Below are 18,730 nucleotides of genomic sequence, written 5' to 3' on the forward strand. Positions count from 1 at the left end.
CCTTATTCACTTCATCACACTACTTGTAGCTTTATTCATCGCAGTGGGATAAACTGGAACACAGAGAAGGAGAAAAAAAGAACAGGAACGAGCTCACAAAAAGACTAGGGGAGGAGTACATTGAAAAGAGTCTAATTATAGTGTGTCCTGAATGTTTTTAATCCCAAAACTAGCACGGAAGTAATGGTATGTGATTAGAATTGCATACAAGGGTTATTATATGTGGAGGGAGGTGTAATTGATGGAGTGCAGGTTCAAAAGAGGGAAATAGCAGGCAACTAATGATGAGATGTTGACAGGTCAGAGTGTTGCAGAGCCTTTAAACTGAGCATAAGGGAGGCAGTGCCAGTGAAGAGACTCATGAAAGGAGTGATGTGGACAGACGTTTGGGCTCGAAGATGAGTGTTGTGGCAGCACTGCGGATGGACTGCATATAGATCTTAGATTGGGTTACACATGATGACACACATGGGTACAATGAGTGGATTAAGGCAATCCTGGGTCCTAGACATGGCTCCACACATGGTCTCCAGGCCCCACTCCCAAACTCTGGCTTTGTGAATGCCGTCACCACTCCTAGCTTGTGTGGGGATCCATGCTATCAGCTACGATGGGGAAGCAAGGGCTGCCACTGCTTCTCTTTGGGCAGGATAGAGCCTCTCTCTTCACCAGCTCATCAGTTCCTAGACAAACACCTGTCAAGGATGGTCTAAATAATACTTAGTCCTGCCATAAGTGCAGCGGACTGGACTAGATGACCACTGGGCTAGATGACCACTGTGATTCCTGACTTCAGATGGGATGGGATCCTGTCCTCTCACCTGCCACTTTATTAGAGAATGTTGTGTGAACCCCTACTCCAGAGGGTGCGGGTAGTGCAGGCAACAGCCTTCCCTGACAACCGGGAAACCTCCCTCCCTCCCTTCCAAAAAGGCATCAGCAGCTAGAGTGTCCTCGCACAGGGAGCAGAAACAAGGGGCTTCTTGTGAGAGTACCAGAAGATCAGCAACAAGCAGGACCCTGTCCCTTCTTTCTACCTGCATCCTGGCAGTGGCAGATGGGTCCATTTGAGGAGCATGGCAGCAGCAATAGTTGGGGGATGCTCAGCCCAAAGTACATACTGAAGTTCCTGCTGGGCTGGATCCATAGAGCAGACTGCCTAAGAGGCATCTTAGTGATCACCCCATTGAGATGAGTCTGGAAGCTCACGCAGTCAATGGATGAATTGGGAGCTAGAACTTATTAGAGGGTGATGAACCTTGTCGCACAGTGAGTTGTGCCCTTTTGTAGGGTTTCGGTATTAAGCTCTGGTTTGTGCCTGAATTTTCTGCCCCCATGTTATAGGAATTCTGGGATTTGTAGTGCCATTAGACTTGTAGGCTGGGAGGAAGTAGAATAAAAACCAAGCCATTTTGCATTGCCATGTGAGACCTGTGGAGAGCAAGCAATAATTCGTAGATTTATGAGCTCAGTAATTATTATTAATAATTGGGAGTGTCTGTGCTGAGAGACCTGAAAGGGAACGCTGTTATGTTTATGTTAGCTGTTATATTTCTCCAGGGAAGGGTGACTACTTCCTGGAACACCTGTTCCAATAGGTGAACCCAGGCAACGAGGGGGTAGGACTTTGTGAACCTATGACACAAAGGTAGAAGGGCTCTTTGTATCCCCAGTGAGAGGATAGCTTGGGGAGGTGGTGTGAATGGTTCGGGTTTTCCCGTACAAGTGTTGAGACATATTTTGTATGTTAATAAACCATACTCCAGCAAGGATAGACTTTGTTTGTGGAACTCTAGTTGTATTGTGTGATTACACCAGACCAAGGAGGAAAACTCTGTTTGGATGCTAGAAGATGAGGTACACTGTGACATTCCTTTGTATTTGTCTGAAACAACTGTATGTTGAATGGGGTCAAGGGCCTGTTGAAAGGCCATGGGATTTGTCTGAGGAGGGTATCCTTATTCAAATTATGTGACTATGAAAAGAAATGTGACATTCGTGTCAGGCAGTGTTTCTCTCCTGACTCAGTTTGCCATCAATTCAATTCTAGAAGCCTAAGCTCATGGGTGGGATGGTTTTCCTAAGCTTTGTTTCATTTGTAGTAGTGCTTCTGAGAATACAAAAAATGGTGCACATGGTGTATGAGAACTAACAATTTCTTGTTTGTTCGCTATGACCCTGATCCATCAAAGCATGACAACACATGCTTAACTTTAGCCTGTGTAGCGCCCCACTGAGGTCTCTGTCTGTCTGAAATGAGTAGGAGTCCCCTCCTGTGCTTACGGTGGTTTAGGGCCTTGGTGTGATTTTTCATTTGTAATGTATGTCCATGCGTCTTGCTTATGCACTTCATTTTCTCTAGCTGTGCTTGTGCTGTATACTTCTGGGTGTATTTGTTGAATCAGTCAGTAAATCACCCGGGGAAACTTTTGCAGGGGAGGGAAGAGCAGATTTGTCTTGTTGGAGTCATGTAGTTTTTCTAAGTCAATGCAAGTATCCTCCTAAAAATGTATTTTTCCCAGTTGTTTTTTTTTTTTAAGTTAAATATGACTGGCTTTCTGTCTGACATTCTTTTATCAGAAGGTACATCTCATTTATTTTCCTGTGCATTCTCTCACGTGGTGTCAGGTCCAGACCCGTGTCCACTACTTTATCCAAACAGTGGGGGCTCTGGCACATAGGTGGATTCCTTGGCAGTGTAAAGTATTTCTTGTTCGAATGAGAAATGCTGCGATGTGGGACTAGAGCTGTCTCCTATAGACAAGTGCTTTGAGATCTTTCACCTCCACTGAATAGCTGCTGGATATGGGCAGAACAGGCCTTGTAAAATATTTCCTCAACATTTTGTGTGTGTGCAGAGATGATAACCCTTTCAGCTGTCCTTGATCATGCAACAAGATTTCTGTGTCTACTCTATGCCTGCTGGTGTGTCTTGCTCTGCGGTAGGGTTTTGAGAGGAGGATATGACAACTGATCTTGATAGCACAGCGGTGCAGTCCTTTTTTTAAAAAAAAGCTTTGTTTTTTCACATTAAAATAGAAAGATTGACAGGCCTAGTGGTTCAGTGGAGGCTCTTGTCTTCTGGAAAGAGGGAGAACTGGGCTAAGCATTTTTATTCCGGAGGCAGAGGCAGATTAAATATCATAGAAATAGCATGTTTAGTTTTCCAGTTTCCATTCTGTTTTTTTAAGTTGTTAGCATTTAACAGTGGAGTGATTTGAGGGGAAAAGCAAACAAAAACCCTAAAACCAGCTGGATATTAGGATAATAAAAATATGCTTTCAAAAATTTAAGTGGCTTCAATTTTGAGGTGTAAAAGGAGTTACTGAGCAATATGCATTTTCATTAGCTACTTTTTGTAATGGTTTCAATCATGCATATTCTGAATACTATTCAATCTAAATACTGTGTATATTGACAAGATGGGATCAATCATCTGTAGATTAAAGACTTCCTAAGAACATGTAGATGTAATATACTATAATATATATATATTATAATATATATATAATATACTGTAATATAATAGACTCATAACATACCCTAGCCATATATATTATGCACACTACCGATAACAGGAGACTCAGGTTTTCACTTCATCTAGAAGAAGTCCTGAATGCTGTCATGAAAGAGATGGCCCCTATTGCAAAAGATGGAGACTTAAAACTTGTAAAAGACAGTTTCCATCTGCTTCCATCCACCATGCAAAGGCCAACAAACAGCTCAGCATGTTCCTGAATGGACACAGGATGGTTCACAACCCAAAGTCTGTGTATCTTGGTGTTGCACTGGACAATATTTTGACTTTCAAGGAACACCTTACCAAGACCTCATTGAAAGTAAAGACAGGACACAATCTGAGCAGCAAACTAGCTGGTTTAATGTGGGGAACCAATTGCTACAATTCTGGACTTGTCTTGTGATATTCTGTAGTAGAGTATTGCTTCCTTGGTGTGGTTCAGCTCTTTACATACAGGACAAGTAGACACTCAGCTCAGTGGAACTGTATGTAAAATAACAAGTACCAGGAGAATGATCAGCCTGGCCTGGCTGGCATTGCTGCCCTATATGTCCCCTCCTGGCGTCAGCAACAAGTTGCTTTGCAGAGTCTGCTGCTTAAAGTATAAAAGATGCCACATCTACCCGTTTAAAGATGTGTTTAATCTAGCAAGTTGAAGCTCAAGGCGTGTTTGGATAATTCCCCTAAAGAACTTCAATTTCACTTCCAAGTATCATACTAGGTGGCGAGAACAAGACTCAGACATAACCAGTGCCTATCTTAAGTCAGTCCTAGTTTTGACTTTCTCTGCCATCTTTGCGTAAAGCTCAATTACTTCAGAGGTGGAGTAATCAGATGTAGGCCACATACTTGCAGGCTGCATCTATCAGCCAGGGCTGCCTGGTTCCCTCATGAACTTGGACAATGCCCTTCCTTCACCTGGTTAAGTCAATTAGACTAACATGCTTGACTTAACTATGAGATGCAATCTCTCTCTATATACACGTATACACTGAGATAGAGCTCATATAGTTTTCCAAGTGAGATTACAACCATTCTGTATAATTTCAGTTGCTGGCACTTACTCATTTTCACTGATTTTGTAATAGGCCTGAAGCAATTTTAACTCAGGCTTCCACACATTTGAATCAAAAACTGTAAATGAAACTCAGAGGATGCAAACGAATGGCTTGTCTAAACAGAGCGTTAGTGTGCAACAAGCTGGGCTGTAAATCTACCTCACCACACAATTTTTAGTGTATTTAACCCCACGACACTCCTGTGAGGTAGGGAATTGCTATCATCCCCAATTTACAGGTGGGAAATTGAGTCATACCTGACGAAGGGACTTTTCGAGGATCCCACAGGATGTCTGTGGCCCAGCAAGAATTGAATCCAGGTCTCCCATGGCCCAGGCTAGCATTTTGCTCTGGGGGCATGCTTCTCCCCCACTCACCAGCATGCAGACTGCCCGTCCCATCTCATGGCTGCGCTAGATGAAGAGTCTGACCAGCTACTGAGGGAGGCACGTGAACAGGCAGCCAAGAGATCATTTATATATAACTAGGGAAAAGGCAAGATTCCCAGCTAGAAACAAATGGCTTTCCGACCTGGGTTGACTTTGTCACAGGGACAGGGCAAGCTTTAGACTACTTTTAGTCCCATCTCAGGTGCACCCTGTAGGTGACAGGTTTGGCTTCTTGCACCTTTTTCAAGGGTGGGGGGCTCCGTGGTCCAACCACTATTAGACTGCGTAATTGGGCCACCATAGCCTCCTTGTTTTTGACTGTGTAATCATGACAGGTTCAACTATACTAGGCACCTGCAAGAAAATGTATCTTAGGGAGACTGTGACGAACGGCTGATTAATGTGGCTCAACAGTTTTATCCGAACAAATATTGCTTATTCACCCAAATGTACATAGTAAGCAATAAAAGGCATAAATCAACACAAGGCCTGTCCCCCTGGTTCTCACCTACAATGTATTCTTTCCTTGCACTTTATCCTTTCCCTGTTAGGTAAGTTCCACTCAGCCTAGCCATTCCAACTCCTGGGCTGGGAGTTGACAGACCACCTCTGCAACATCCTCCAGGCTCCTTGTTAGAAACTCCTCTCCAGCTGCTGCTGCTGCCCATTCAATCCCACTTCATCTCTAAGATGGAGTTTTAAGAGGATTAGTATCCTCTTTGATCCCAATTCCAGCCTGAGAAGAATACACCTTGCGAGTCTAGCTGGAATATCCACCTGCTTGGCACCAAAGTTAATAGCTTCCCCGTTGTATCCACAAGAACCCTTGGTATTTTCTCTGACAGGACCTTTTCATTGGCATTGTTTTGTTTCCTGTTTGTTTCTCGCCAACAGCCTCCTTTGAGTTAACTCCTTGCAGTTGGGCAGAATAATATCAAGCAGCTAAACTGAAGTGCATATGATATTTATAAACAAAAATACAGAATATTCCTTCATTCTTCATGCTGTGCAAAGTGCTGTGAAGTATCAATGCTAATCGACCCTGAGCTCCATTAATGCAGCAATTTAAAAATTATATTTGGATGGGGAAGATTATCTAAGTCTTTATGAATTGTGAAAAGGTACATGGGACGTATGGGAACATTAATAATAATACTTAGCTCATACATAGCACTGTTTAACAGTAGATTTCAAAGTGTTTTACAAAATTAAATTATGTATCATTTTACAGATGGGCAAACTGAGGTACAAACAAGTGAGCAGTAGTGTCTACCTTTATAAATGAAAGTATTAAAATTATTTTTAAAAAAGGGATAATTTGTTCTTATGGCACATGTCTACACACACAGTTTCTAGGTATTTTTTTATTACTACCATGAAAATTACTGTAAAAAAGTGTTAAAAATAAGCTGTTAAGTATTAATTTGAGATCCATGAAGTTGGAGACATCAGTCTATGAACCATATGGGGTATATTCTGTAGGTAATTTACTACTCATTTTAAAACCTCCCACTCTGATGTTTTTGCTTTCAATATAGGCTCCTCAATTATTCTTGTCTCCCTCTGTCAAAAGCCTGTAAGCTTTGGGGGGGATACAAGAATGCAATAGTTCAGTTTTACATGAGTCTGCATGCTACAGAATATTACTAAAGATTCATTTTTAAAAGCATTACTTTGTTTCTTAATAAGAATATTTGATTTGTTAAACTACTTTAATCAGGAATGGTTTAGTTGCATTTATCTGGGATAATGTAGCAAATCTGACATTTGTTTCTGTAACATGAGTAATGTTAATTTTATTAAAATTTCCAGCATGCTCAAATATTAGAACTAAGCTCTGTTTTATTGCAAATGCCTGTGTTTAGATGTGCTTAGTGAAATGTTTTTCTACTCCTTGAAGATACGGTGCTTGCTTAGTGTGATTTGTAATGAAATTCAGGCAATCTCTAGCACTCTATTGTAATTCTCTGTTTTACATGTAAATTATATTTTGAATCACTATCTTTCCTCAATAGTGATTAAGCCTTCAAATAATGAAAAAGAGGTTAGTTTGTTTGTTTTTAATGATTCATTCCTCCTTTGGGAAAGACAAACTATGTACACTGTTATAGAATTTAGCAATTTGGAATGAATTGTTGAGTTACCCATAGCTAACTATTTCTCTTTTTTTTTAAAAAAAGTGCTGGCCAGGTTACACTTCACTCTATTTCTTGAGAGGAAATAGATATATCTAAGATAGGTGGATATAGATATGTCTTATTATTTGAATAGCATCAACGGTGGTCATTATGGTAAATATGAGACAAGGCTCCAGCTTACAATGTGGCTCATACAATACCATGAGTAAAAGTTATCACCAGCACAGGCTAGAGAGAGGAATGGGTTATATGGGGGAAGAATTAGAGGTGGAAAAGCTCTTGGAAGAGCATGTATGAACTACATGGTGTAATCAACTGGGTTCTCATGGTGGTTCATAAATATATATATATAAAAAATGTGTTATCCTAAAATGGGACCAGATCATCTCCTCTCCTTCAGGGTCTGGAGGTTCTCTGAATGGGATCTTGTCTATGTATCTTGGTGTCCCCTGCATGCCTTCCAAATCCACACAGATATCCGTGCTTCAGTTCATACTGTTAGGAGTCTTGACTTAGGCTCTGTGCCTATAACTCCCTGAGTGGTGGCGTTTATTCACAGGAACTGGGACATCTCTTGCAGGAGAGGGCAAAGGACCAGGTCATAAAGCTGACTTTCCATGGGGCTGGGACCTCCCTGCTTATATGTGGAGGTGAAAGGCCAGACATTCCAAAACCTATCCAGCCTGATGGGGCCATTAGTTGGAAACACAGATGTTTCCCTCTTGTAGGTGTTTCTTTGGGGTGGTACAGGTTGGCCCATGATAAGCAATGGAGAGTGCTGAAGTAGAGATCAGCAGCAAAATGCTAGCTGAAAAAATGTGAATTGCAAGAAGCTATTTGAAGGAGGAGAAGTAATGGATAATATATGGATGTAATTACAAATACCTATAGAACACATACAGCATCCCTATATCTAAATGTGATGGATTTTCTTTATTACCACCCAAGAAACAAATAATAGGTTGATAGTAACAGGAGTGTGCATCACATGGGAATTGAACATTTACATAGCTTCTTGTGCCATTTAGTGCATTAACGTGCATAGTTTGCCACAAGAATTCTGTGATTAAATTGTAAGTGTTTTGAATTTATCATATTGGAACAGAGGAGTTAGCAAAGACTAGGACTATTTTTGTCTGTTTTTTCTTCTCTTGATTGTGCTGCAATATGTAGGAAAAATAATCATATGTATACATAGATACATGTGGTCATGGCCTGGGTTCAAGTTCCTGTCGCAGACAGGACCTTCTAAGTGATTGCAAATCACATTCCTTCATAACTCCTAGGAATAAGTTGATTGAAATTAAAACTGAAAAGCCTCGTTTCTGCAACCAGGAGATTGTCTGAAGGAATATTTCACACATCTGAAGATACTCAGATGCCACAGTGTGGTATGCAAGTATTGATAGAAACAAAGAGTCTGATTTTTCTAGTCTAAGTGTTTATTTTTTGCTAATTTGCAGCCACAGGACCAAGTCTTCAGGTTGGCCACATCCTTCAGGAACCTGGAGCTTGAACCAGGGCCCACCCTATGGATGGGAGATGACGACAAACAGAGATGGGAGAGACTACTTCATCAAGTAGGTTGAACAGATTTAGCATGAGTTTTTGTTAGATGGATAAAGGCTGCAGTTCAGTACTGTAACTCTAGTACTTAGCACTCTTTCTCTCTGCATCTTGAGTTGACATCAGCTTCAGCTTTACCATATTAATGCTCAACTGTTCTGGTTTGTGCACAAAGAGATGGTCTTGACCAGTCTTTGTGTCCTGTCTTTCTTTCACTGTTGCATACTCTTGGTATCTTCTGATATTGATAGAAACACAGATAACTTAAGGATCTGTTTTTCTTGGTATTTGATGTTCTGCTGAAGACAGTTTCCTAGAAAAGAACCTTACAGTGAAGAATTACAGTAAATATGATCCACAAAACATCCCTCCCAGGTTAAAAGAATGAGGCAAAAGATCAGTTTTGACTGGGACGAACAAATCTGCTCTATCTCGGACATGTGATCCATTTTAGTTTGCCTGATATATTCATCATACTGGCAAAGAGAAAATAAGTTCTTTGATCCTATCTAGTTTGTAATCTAATTCTTAGATTTCCATTTGCTTGCACAGCTAAGATCCATGATCCTTTGCCTCTGGGTTTAAAGGATTGTAAGAGAAATTAAAAGGAATGATTAGATTGTAAACAAAGATTGTTTGCTTTTCCTCCCCTTTAAAACTTTCCATAATTACTCTTTTGAACTGTCTATGTGCCTTTGATTAAAATAGATTTTCCTATCCAAGTAAGTGGAGCTCTGGTTTGGATTGTAGTTTGGAACACTTTTTTGCTAAGAACAAATGGAGCTGAAATATCAGAACCATCATTTGGTTTTACTCTATTTGTTGGTATTAGTCTAATTTACTTCTGCAAAGACCAGGCTAAGTGTTATTTAAGAAGCAGGATTTCAAAAGTGCTCAACACCTAGAACTGGTGGTCAGAATTTCTGAAGAGCTCAGCTCCTGTTAAGGCACCTAAATTAAGTGTCCAAAATTTCAAAAGGCCCTAGCACCCAGCAGCTCCCATGGTTCTAATTTTGTTAAATGTTCTTAATGGGAGCTCTGGGTGCTGAGCTCCTTTGAAAATCGGGGTGAGATCCTCATCCCCACTCCATGCTCTTTACATGGGGTGAAAGGGTTGGAATGTTATAAAGGAGACCTAAAAGCCGTCAATCTAATTAAAGGAGAGTTCTCCTAGCCTGTCTGCCTCAGTTTTTGTGCTAAGAGCTCACTCATAGCCATAGGAGACATAATGGAGGCAGGCGTTGGGGATAGGGCCACAGCACGTAGATTCTGAGTAGGCCCTGGGCAACCAGGGACAGAAATTTAGACAGGCCTCAGGGTGTTTAAATTATACCAAGGGCTGTAAACCAGCCCAGGACTGAGATGGTATAGCCCACCCTCGCCCACAGCTACTCTCATCCCTGGATTTGAGAGTTTTTTCCAATCCAAAACTTACTCATATCACATGACCTTACAGGCTGGGATGTGTGTGTCAGTACTTCAAGTATCTTATTGGGTAAACTATGTTTTAGTGCCTCCAGCTATTAGCCAACAGAGATGCTTTAAAAAGTCAATCGTTTCCTGTAATAATTACCTCTTGATTTCTTATGCTTACACTCTGCTAGAGTGAATTCGAGGTGCTGTGGTGTTTCCGTTTACAGGATTCTTTCTGAAATATTTTAGTCATTTAGTGTTTAACTATCAGCTTTACTGATTTTGACTACCCCGCAGTAACTAAAAATCCCAAAGACTATTTCCAACATGACTAGATCAGGTATATAATTTGGGAAGAATCTTTTAGAATTGTGCATTTTTGCTATTGTTACAAAGGCCTAGTGAAGAATTTAGACAGGATCTTCCCAGAACTTTATTGCTGTCATTTGCTTTAACGGTAGTATCTAGCTAGTGAAGACAACCATTAAGCTTGAATCCTGCGTTCTCTCACTTCCAGAATGATACTAGTCAGACTGATGGTCTAATTCTCATGGATCAGTACAAAGCTGTACCTTACTATATTGAATGCATTAGCACTCATTAATTCTGTAAATTAATAGAGCATTTTCAAAGTTAATATCTGACTGGTAATTATCACCTCTGTCTGCAATTTGTTTGTTTTTCTGATTCCCTTTAATATGTTGAGGCCCCATGCTGTTTTACCGCCTTTCAAAATATTGTAGAAATTCTCTGATCAAAATTCCATAACAGTCAAAAGGGCCTTTTATGATGCCAAATTATACTGACCCTAGTGTTTAGTTTTTGTATTTAGTGTGTTTTAGTGCTCATGAAGATACTAAATTAACATTCTAGAGATGATAGCTCTCCATTCCCTTTGGGGCCATTCTATCTGCAATTGGCTGTTTATTTATTTATTTGGATGTATACAAACTGTAATTGAAGAGCACCCAACTGGTGTTCTGGATGCCCTTGACAGTTTTTTTTAAAAATGCTAACATAAGCAGTCCCATCAATTTCTTGCACATCAACAACTGAAATTAGTTGTTTCCCTGCAACCCCCAGCCCTTCCCAACACCCATTTCCTCGTAGCTCAGAGAAACGAGATGAACATTACCACATTTTTACAGAACTGGGAAAGAAGTTAGGGCTTGTCTGCACTTAAAATGCTACATTGGTGCAGCAGTTGGCCACTGTAGTGCTTAAGTGGAGACACTACCTATGCCGATGGGAGGGTTTCTCCCAGTGGAGTAGGTATTCCACCTCACTGAGAGGTGGTAGCTAGGTTGATGGAAGAATTCTACCATTGACCTAGTGCTGTCTACTCCAGGGGTTAGGTCGCTTTATCTGTGTCCCTCAGGGGGCATGTCTACACTACAAACTTAAATCAACCTATGTTAGGTCGACATCCAGCCACCACAGTAATTACTGTGGTGGCAGATGTCCACACTACCCTCCTTCTGTCAGTGGTGTGCATTCTCACCAGGAGCACTTCCACTGACTGAAGAGGGGCAGTGTGGGGGCTGAGAGATAGGGGTCTCAGCTCCGCAGTCCCTCCCCCCGCCCCCAGAGCCTACCTTGGCTGTAGCAGGTACCTGATTAAACTCTTAATGTTTAAAATGCCCAAATACTTGGTTGATAAGTATAGCCATCTTGCTAACAGCTAAGCATGTTTTGACTTGGTCATTACTAAGATGGGAAAACTGTTTGAAAGAAATGTAAGGTGACTGAACTAATGGCACCGTCTGGGGTTGGACATGAAGGATGGGCAGTCTGTTGCTGAACATTTGTACTTACATTTCAGTAGATAGTATAAACAAGTGATTTTCTATATGCAATTTTAGTTTGTACTGACTTCACTTGTGCTTTTTATGTATCCTGTTGTTAAACTAGGCAAATATCTAGATGAGTTGATGTACCCTCTGAAAGACCTCTGTACCCCCAGGGGTACAGGTGCCCCTGGTTGAGAACCACTGCTTTACATGAGAATAATCACAGTACATCTGACTGTATGAGACATTTTGTAATGATGACTAAGGATAGCACTAGCTTTAAAAATGTACTCTGATCAGCATGCATCATCCCTCTGAAGCAGTAATGCATATTACATTAAATCACTATCACTTGGGAGCATTAGAAACAGCTACTTTCGGAGAGCGAACAGCTCAAGAATTTAGTTATAGGATTTGAAGCCATTTACTGCTGCACCGAGTCACCAGTTCAAATCTAGCAACGGTTGCTAGTGAATGATGGTCCTTACCATCTATGCACCATGTGGTGCTGGTACCTCAGGGTATATTTACACTGCAGCCCTAAGTCAGCCTATGTTAGGTCTTTTTATAGCCACCACAGTAATTACCACAGTGGATGATGTCCACACGACTCTCCTTCTGTTGGTGGTGCACGTCCCCACCAGGAGCACTTGCACTGGCTGAAGAGGGGCAGTGTGGGGTTCAGCTCCCTACCAGGAGCCCAGCTGCCTGCTTTCAGCTGGGAGTAGGAGAGGGCAGCCTCCAGGCTTCTTGACTCCCAGAGTGGGGAGCCTCTGGGCAGCAGCCTAACTGGGACTGGGCTTTCTTGTCAATTTCATGGGTCTGACAGCCAACAGTCAATGTAAGTAATGCAGGGTCTACACCGACACTGCTTTGCCATAACTACACCATCATAAGCTCTATGCCTCTCATGGAGGTGGAGTTATTATGTCAGTATAGTAGGGAATTTACATCAGCAGGACAAGGATGTAGTTTACACACTGACATAATTAGGTTGACATAAGCTGCCTTACATGGACCTAACGGTGTAGTGTAGACCAGGCCTCAGTGATGAATGTGGTATAATGCATGGGAGGGCAGATAGATCTTAATGAGATATCTCCACATCACAAAAACTGGCATGAATTTTAACCCTTGTTGGCCATCTCGGAAGAGGGAATCAAAGATACATTTAGTAATTACCCACTTGCCCCCGGCTGTGGTCCCTTTCAGGCTTGAGTGAGGCACAGAGATGGGGACATTGTGCTCTTACTGATACTATCTGTGTATCTGTTAGTTGTTTAAGTGGAAGGCTTCAGTGTCAATAGCCGTTAAACTGGCTCCTTTCACTAGCACTAAATTAACTTAAAAAATGAAGCCAGTAATTTCCTCTCCTTCATTTTGACCTCTGCCTTCTAGGAACAGAAGAGCACAAGGAATGCTTTGCAAATTGACAGTTATGCCCATGGAAAAAGAAAAGAGATCAGCAAGATAGCACCTGTCATGTTGTCTTGGAGGTTAACAAATTATGACATTGGAGGAGATCTAGCAATTGAAATCCTTTTCTGGTTTTGATTAAAACTTCTCAAAACAAGTAATATTGATATAGAAGGTGCACATGGGCTCTGCATAAGCAAATGAAATATTTCATCCAATGCAACATCAATTGCTTTTGAGTTGCATTATTTACTTTGTGTCATGTGTGTAATATCCATTTAATAGTAGGACATATTTAAACATTGTAGTTATGAAGTAAGGTGGGGGGAGAGAATATCTGATAGCATCTCTATATGAAATGAAAGGTACTTATGTGGTGTCATTGCAAAGGCTTTCTGGCATGAGTACAAAGCAATGGTGCTGGAACCAGGGCACCCCCTGGCTTAAAGTAGTAGTAACACACACCAAATACATGGTTTCCATCATCAGCACTGCCACTATAAAAATTGTTTCAATACCCGTGATACCAAGACATGTTTATTCTTTTCACTGAAGTAGATTTGGTTCCTTCTTTCAAATATGGGACTGCACCTGTGCACTGAGCTAATAAGTGGTAGCTTCCACTGCCTGACAACACTTTGCAGAATTGATACAAAAGCTTTTAACTGAAATACTTTTAGACGTGATTATCAGTTCACTACCTCCTTTTTACAGGATGGAAAATGACCATCCTGTACCATCTTCAAAAGAGACTTTTCTTGAATTAGGTCAAGTTTTCCATTAGCTAAAGTTCTATTAGGTCAAACTTCACTTCCTCCTTTTAAAAAAAATTGTTCACTTGCAATAGCCTCATGAGATGAACAACTAATTTTAGTAAAGGTTGCATGGGGATGGCAGTTGTATCATGTTAATCCTGCATATTAATCCTAAAACACAAACAACATAATGCAGGACTCTCTCAGTACAGAATAGCTAACAGCATATATTTAATGCATTGCTGGTCTATTTTCTATACTGGCCAGTCCTCGCTTATAGACAGCCCCCCAACCTGAAACAAGTACTCTTCAGCAACCACACAACAAAAACACTAACCCAGGAACCTATCCTTGCAACAAAGCCCGTTGCCAACTCTGTCCACATATCTATTCAGGGGACACCATCATAGGGCCTAATCACATCAGCCACACCATCAGAGGCTCGTTCACCTGCACATCTACCAATGTGATATATGCCATCATGTGCCAGCAATGCCCCTTTGCCATGTACGTTGGCCAAACCAGACAGTCTACACAAAAGAATAAATGGACACAAGACATCAAAAAATATAACATTCAAAAACCAGTTGGAGAACAATTCAGCCTCCCTGGACACTCAATTACAGACCTAAAAGTCGCAATTAGTCAACAACAAAAAACCTTCAAACACAGACTCCAACAAGAAACAGCAGAACTGGAATTAATCTGCAAACTGGACACCATTAAATTAGGCTTGAATAAAGACTGGGAGTGGATGAGTCATTATAGTAACTAAAAACTATTTCCCCCTGCTAATTTTTCCCCTACTGTTACTCACACCTTCTTGTCAACTGTTTGAAATGGGCCATCCTGATTATCACTACAAGTTTTTTTTCCTCTTGCTGATAATAGCCCACCTTAATCAATTGGTCTTGTTAAGAGTTGGTATGACAACCCCCATTTTTTTCATGTTCTCTGTGTAAATATATATATTCCTACTGTATTTTCCACTGCATGCATCTGATGAAGTGGGCTTTAGCCCACAAAAGCTTATGCTCAAATAAATTTGTTAGTCTCTAAGGTGCAACACATACTCCTTGTTCTTTCTGCTGTTACAGACTAACACGGCTACCACTCTGAAACCTATTTCACAATATATCTATAGCCAGAACAACTGTTTTGCTGCCAAGGGATAAGTCTTTAAGATACACTCTGTTTTACCTGAACTTTCATTCTTTGGTGGACTTCATCTAACTATTTTGCTGCTTGTTGTCCTTCTGGACAGTTTCTATAACAGCAAGCTTGGTTGTTTCTTCTAGCAGAGAGAATTTTCTACCCTTCTTGCACATTCAGTTTGTACAGCTGGCTTTCCAACAATGTAGTCATGACAGCAAACACTCACTGACATTATTAATGGCAAGCCATTCATACACCCTTATTAAGAACCAAAAATGTATACCTGATGCAGAAGTGAGGCTCACAAGCATACTAATCAGTTTGCCTGTCAGTATGTTCTCCAGGATATATCTCCAGATCAGCTGATCTTCTTTCACAGTATCTAGAGTTTGTTCCATCAGAAGGTTCTCAAGGATATCTCAAGGGATAGAAAAGAGTATGGTGAAGGTCTTATGGTTGTTACCCCACCATGTTCTTGGAAGAGCTACTGTTGTGTAACTCACCTATCAGGATAGTCTCAGAGAACACAGTCACCATGAACATTTGAGACAGCAGCTACCTCATATCTATAATTGTGATTTATTGTTGCCATCCTGTGCACTGACTGGTTGCATTGCAATCCTGCAGCTGTCTCCCCAAGAAAAGAACCACACTGAGGTAGTGCAGAAACCAGGTACAATTTGGACAGTTTGCAAACTGGCAGAAGAGGAGGCGGCAATGAGTTAGCCTTACCTTGCTTTTGGAAGCACCAATTTTCAGAGTGTTACCAGAAGTTGAGTGGAAGGAATGCTCTAGAAGAGTGTAAACCGAACACTACAGTAGGGAAATTTCCCCCTAATTTTATATAGATTGCATATGATACTAACTATTTAAAATTAAATTATATCAAAATGTAATTTTGGTGTGGCTAAGCTGACCTGTTGGTATTTCGTCCTCTCAAATGAACATGTCGGTCCTTAGAGGCAATTAATAACACTTGTATTTGACAAGCAGAATGAATCAGATTCATCAATTATTTCAGGCTCTCTCGTTGGCCATCTCCACTTAGCCCCAACTCAGTAAATTTCTTCCTGCCCCATAAACCTAGCCACAGCAAAACCACTCAGGGTTGAGTTTAAGCAGGCCTGTGGATGTTTTCTCTTCTCTAATAATTTAAAAGTAATTCTTGCTGAAACTGAGGTGGTTTTTTTAAAATTTGTAAATGGATAAATGTAACCATTTGAAAGTGGGCCTACTGTATACAAAATGAAGAAACACTACAGTTAGTCAGTCAAGAGCTTCTGCTCACCTTTTCTACAAGAACAAAGATATCCATTGAAACTGAAAGGCAACACATTTAACAGTGAGGAAAAAGTGGTAGTTTATTTTTATAACCTATATAAATAACATGTGTAACTCACTGCCACAAGATACAGCAGAGGCCAAAATGCTCAGTAGGATTCCAAACAGGGTTAGAAATATACATCACTAATGTACTTCTCTTTTAAAAAAAACAAAAAACCCACCATGTAATTTAACTGTGAACAGATATAAATCCATACTTTTCAGGTAGGTTATTCTGTAATTGTGAAGTTTCTTGAACCTTCCTCTGAACCATCTGATACTGAACACAGAGACAAGGTAGACTAGATGGACAACTCTTCTGACTGGTATGGCAATTCTTATTTTTCTACACTTCATGCCACTGATATTTAAAATGAATACTGTGCTGTAAGGGGAAAGTACGGTATCTCTCTTTCAGCCTGCCTGAGAATTTGCTGGATAGGGCTTGCATCTGCTCCCTCAACTGATGATTTCTTGAGAGGTAGAATTGTTCCAGTGGGAAGGGGAGTTGGAGTAAAAGACAAAACAGGGAAGCACAAACACAAATTAATGCTTAAAGGACAGCTGAATAATTAGGAGGAAGCAGAAAAAAAATTATAGAGCAACCTAAGTGTCAATGGTCTGCTTAGAAACAACTTTCATACATTTTTGAAAGGAAAGTGACTGTTTGATAAATCTAACTTCTTACAAGAGGATACTGAATTTAATACTAGTCCTTCACTCTCAGAAAGGGTTGATTTATAAAACACGATAGATGTAATGAACTGAATATTGACTGAGAAATCCCTTTTTAAACAAATAGTGATGTGACATTGGCATGTGGGATTACCATATTCTAACTAAACGAACAATAAGGCCAGGGAAGACAGATGCCCTGCAGAAAGAGTTGAGAGGGATAATAAACTAATCTAGAAAGAAGACACTTCATTTTAGGTTAAGTTATATATCAATGGACCGTATTCAGCAGAAGAGAAATTGTTGTTTCAGAAAAGCATAAGCTGACAGATAGGATTGTTTAAATTGTCTATTTCCCTAAATTTTTTGATAGCACGGTGAAGCCATTCATTTCAGGGTCCTGGTCTCAACATTCAGGATCTATTTTGTGACCTTCACCCCACCACCTTTTCCAAATTCATATGCCATGCGAGCTGGAGGCGTGTAGCCGAAGCTTAATGTTCCATGGATGTCTGAGAGATCTTGCATCCTGAATTGGGGTGTGTGATGGAAGTTAGTTGGAATAAAAGATGGAGATTTCCTGGCAAATAGGGGAGGGTGTTGGGATCTGGGGAACTCCAGTGTGTCCTAGTTCAGAAGACATCCTGTTTCTTCAGTGGGCTCAACTAATTTTCAATGTAGAATCCTCATATAGTATGGAGTAACTTATACTTCACACCACCAGTAACTAGGCGCAGTAAAACATCACATCAGCATTTCAGCATGCCCTTCAGTGGGTGGCATGCAAGTTACTTCATTTGGTGAAGAATCTTATCCCCAGGTTGTAAGTATCTGTTTTCGATACCATTCTTTTTAAAGAGGAATTAAATAAAAGCATAAACTCCTGTTTATGTAGCACCTAGAATACAAAATGCTTTGTTCAGGTTTTGCAGAGCCAGTCTGTAAGAAGAGAGTTAGAACAAACTAACATATTAACAATCCTAGTCTAGATCATGTGCATGGAAACACAAAATGAAAGAACCATATTGATTTGCACTCCAGAAACACATGAGAGAAATTAGCCTATGCCTAATATAAAGGAATTGCGGAACAGTGGAGAAAAGGGGTGGGGTGGGGAATGAAAATTACCAAAATATACTGATGTGCCTTTAAATAATACAGTCCAGCCAATGCAGAGCTTCATGTCATGTATGTGTGGGATCTGAAACAATTACCTAACGTATTGTACACCTTGCAGGAAATATGGTATTTATGATGACTTTGCAACAGCCCTTAAAATAATTGTAAGGGCACATAGATTGAGGAGAACATGATCACTGACAATCTCCTAAAAGCAGAAATTGATATTGCAGCCAACAAAGAAACAGATAATGATCTATGAAAACGCAGTCCTATTGTAAGATGCAATCATTTGGAGCATTATTGTAGAATAGTGTAGTACTTTGCTTTAATAAGGGATACTGAGAATGCTAATGAAACACTCCAAACCTTCATTTATATGTGGCCCCATTTTAAATTACCTTTTCTACGAT

General features: G+C 40.5%; 1 protein-coding gene across 7 annotated transcripts in view; it reads left to right on the forward strand.

The window, feature by feature from the left end:
* FRMPD4 (FERM and PDZ domain containing 4) overlaps positions 1–18,730 on the forward strand; it is a 435,288-nt gene that overhangs the window by 265,882 nt on the left and 150,676 nt on the right. For all 7 annotated transcript variants that reach the window (XM_074966777.1, XM_074966823.1, XM_074966782.1 and 4 more), the window contains one exon: positions 8,569–8,685. In XM_074966777.1, the coding sequence (XP_074822878.1) occupies positions 8,569–8,685 (117 nt within the window). The remainder of the gene's footprint in view (positions 1–8,568; positions 8,686–18,730) is intronic.

The sequence above is a fragment of the Natator depressus genome, chromosome 1 (assembly GCF_965152275.1).
Source record: "Natator depressus isolate rNatDep1 chromosome 1, rNatDep2.hap1, whole genome shotgun sequence".
Classification (NCBI taxonomy): Eukaryota; Metazoa; Chordata; order Testudines; family Cheloniidae; genus Natator; species Natator depressus.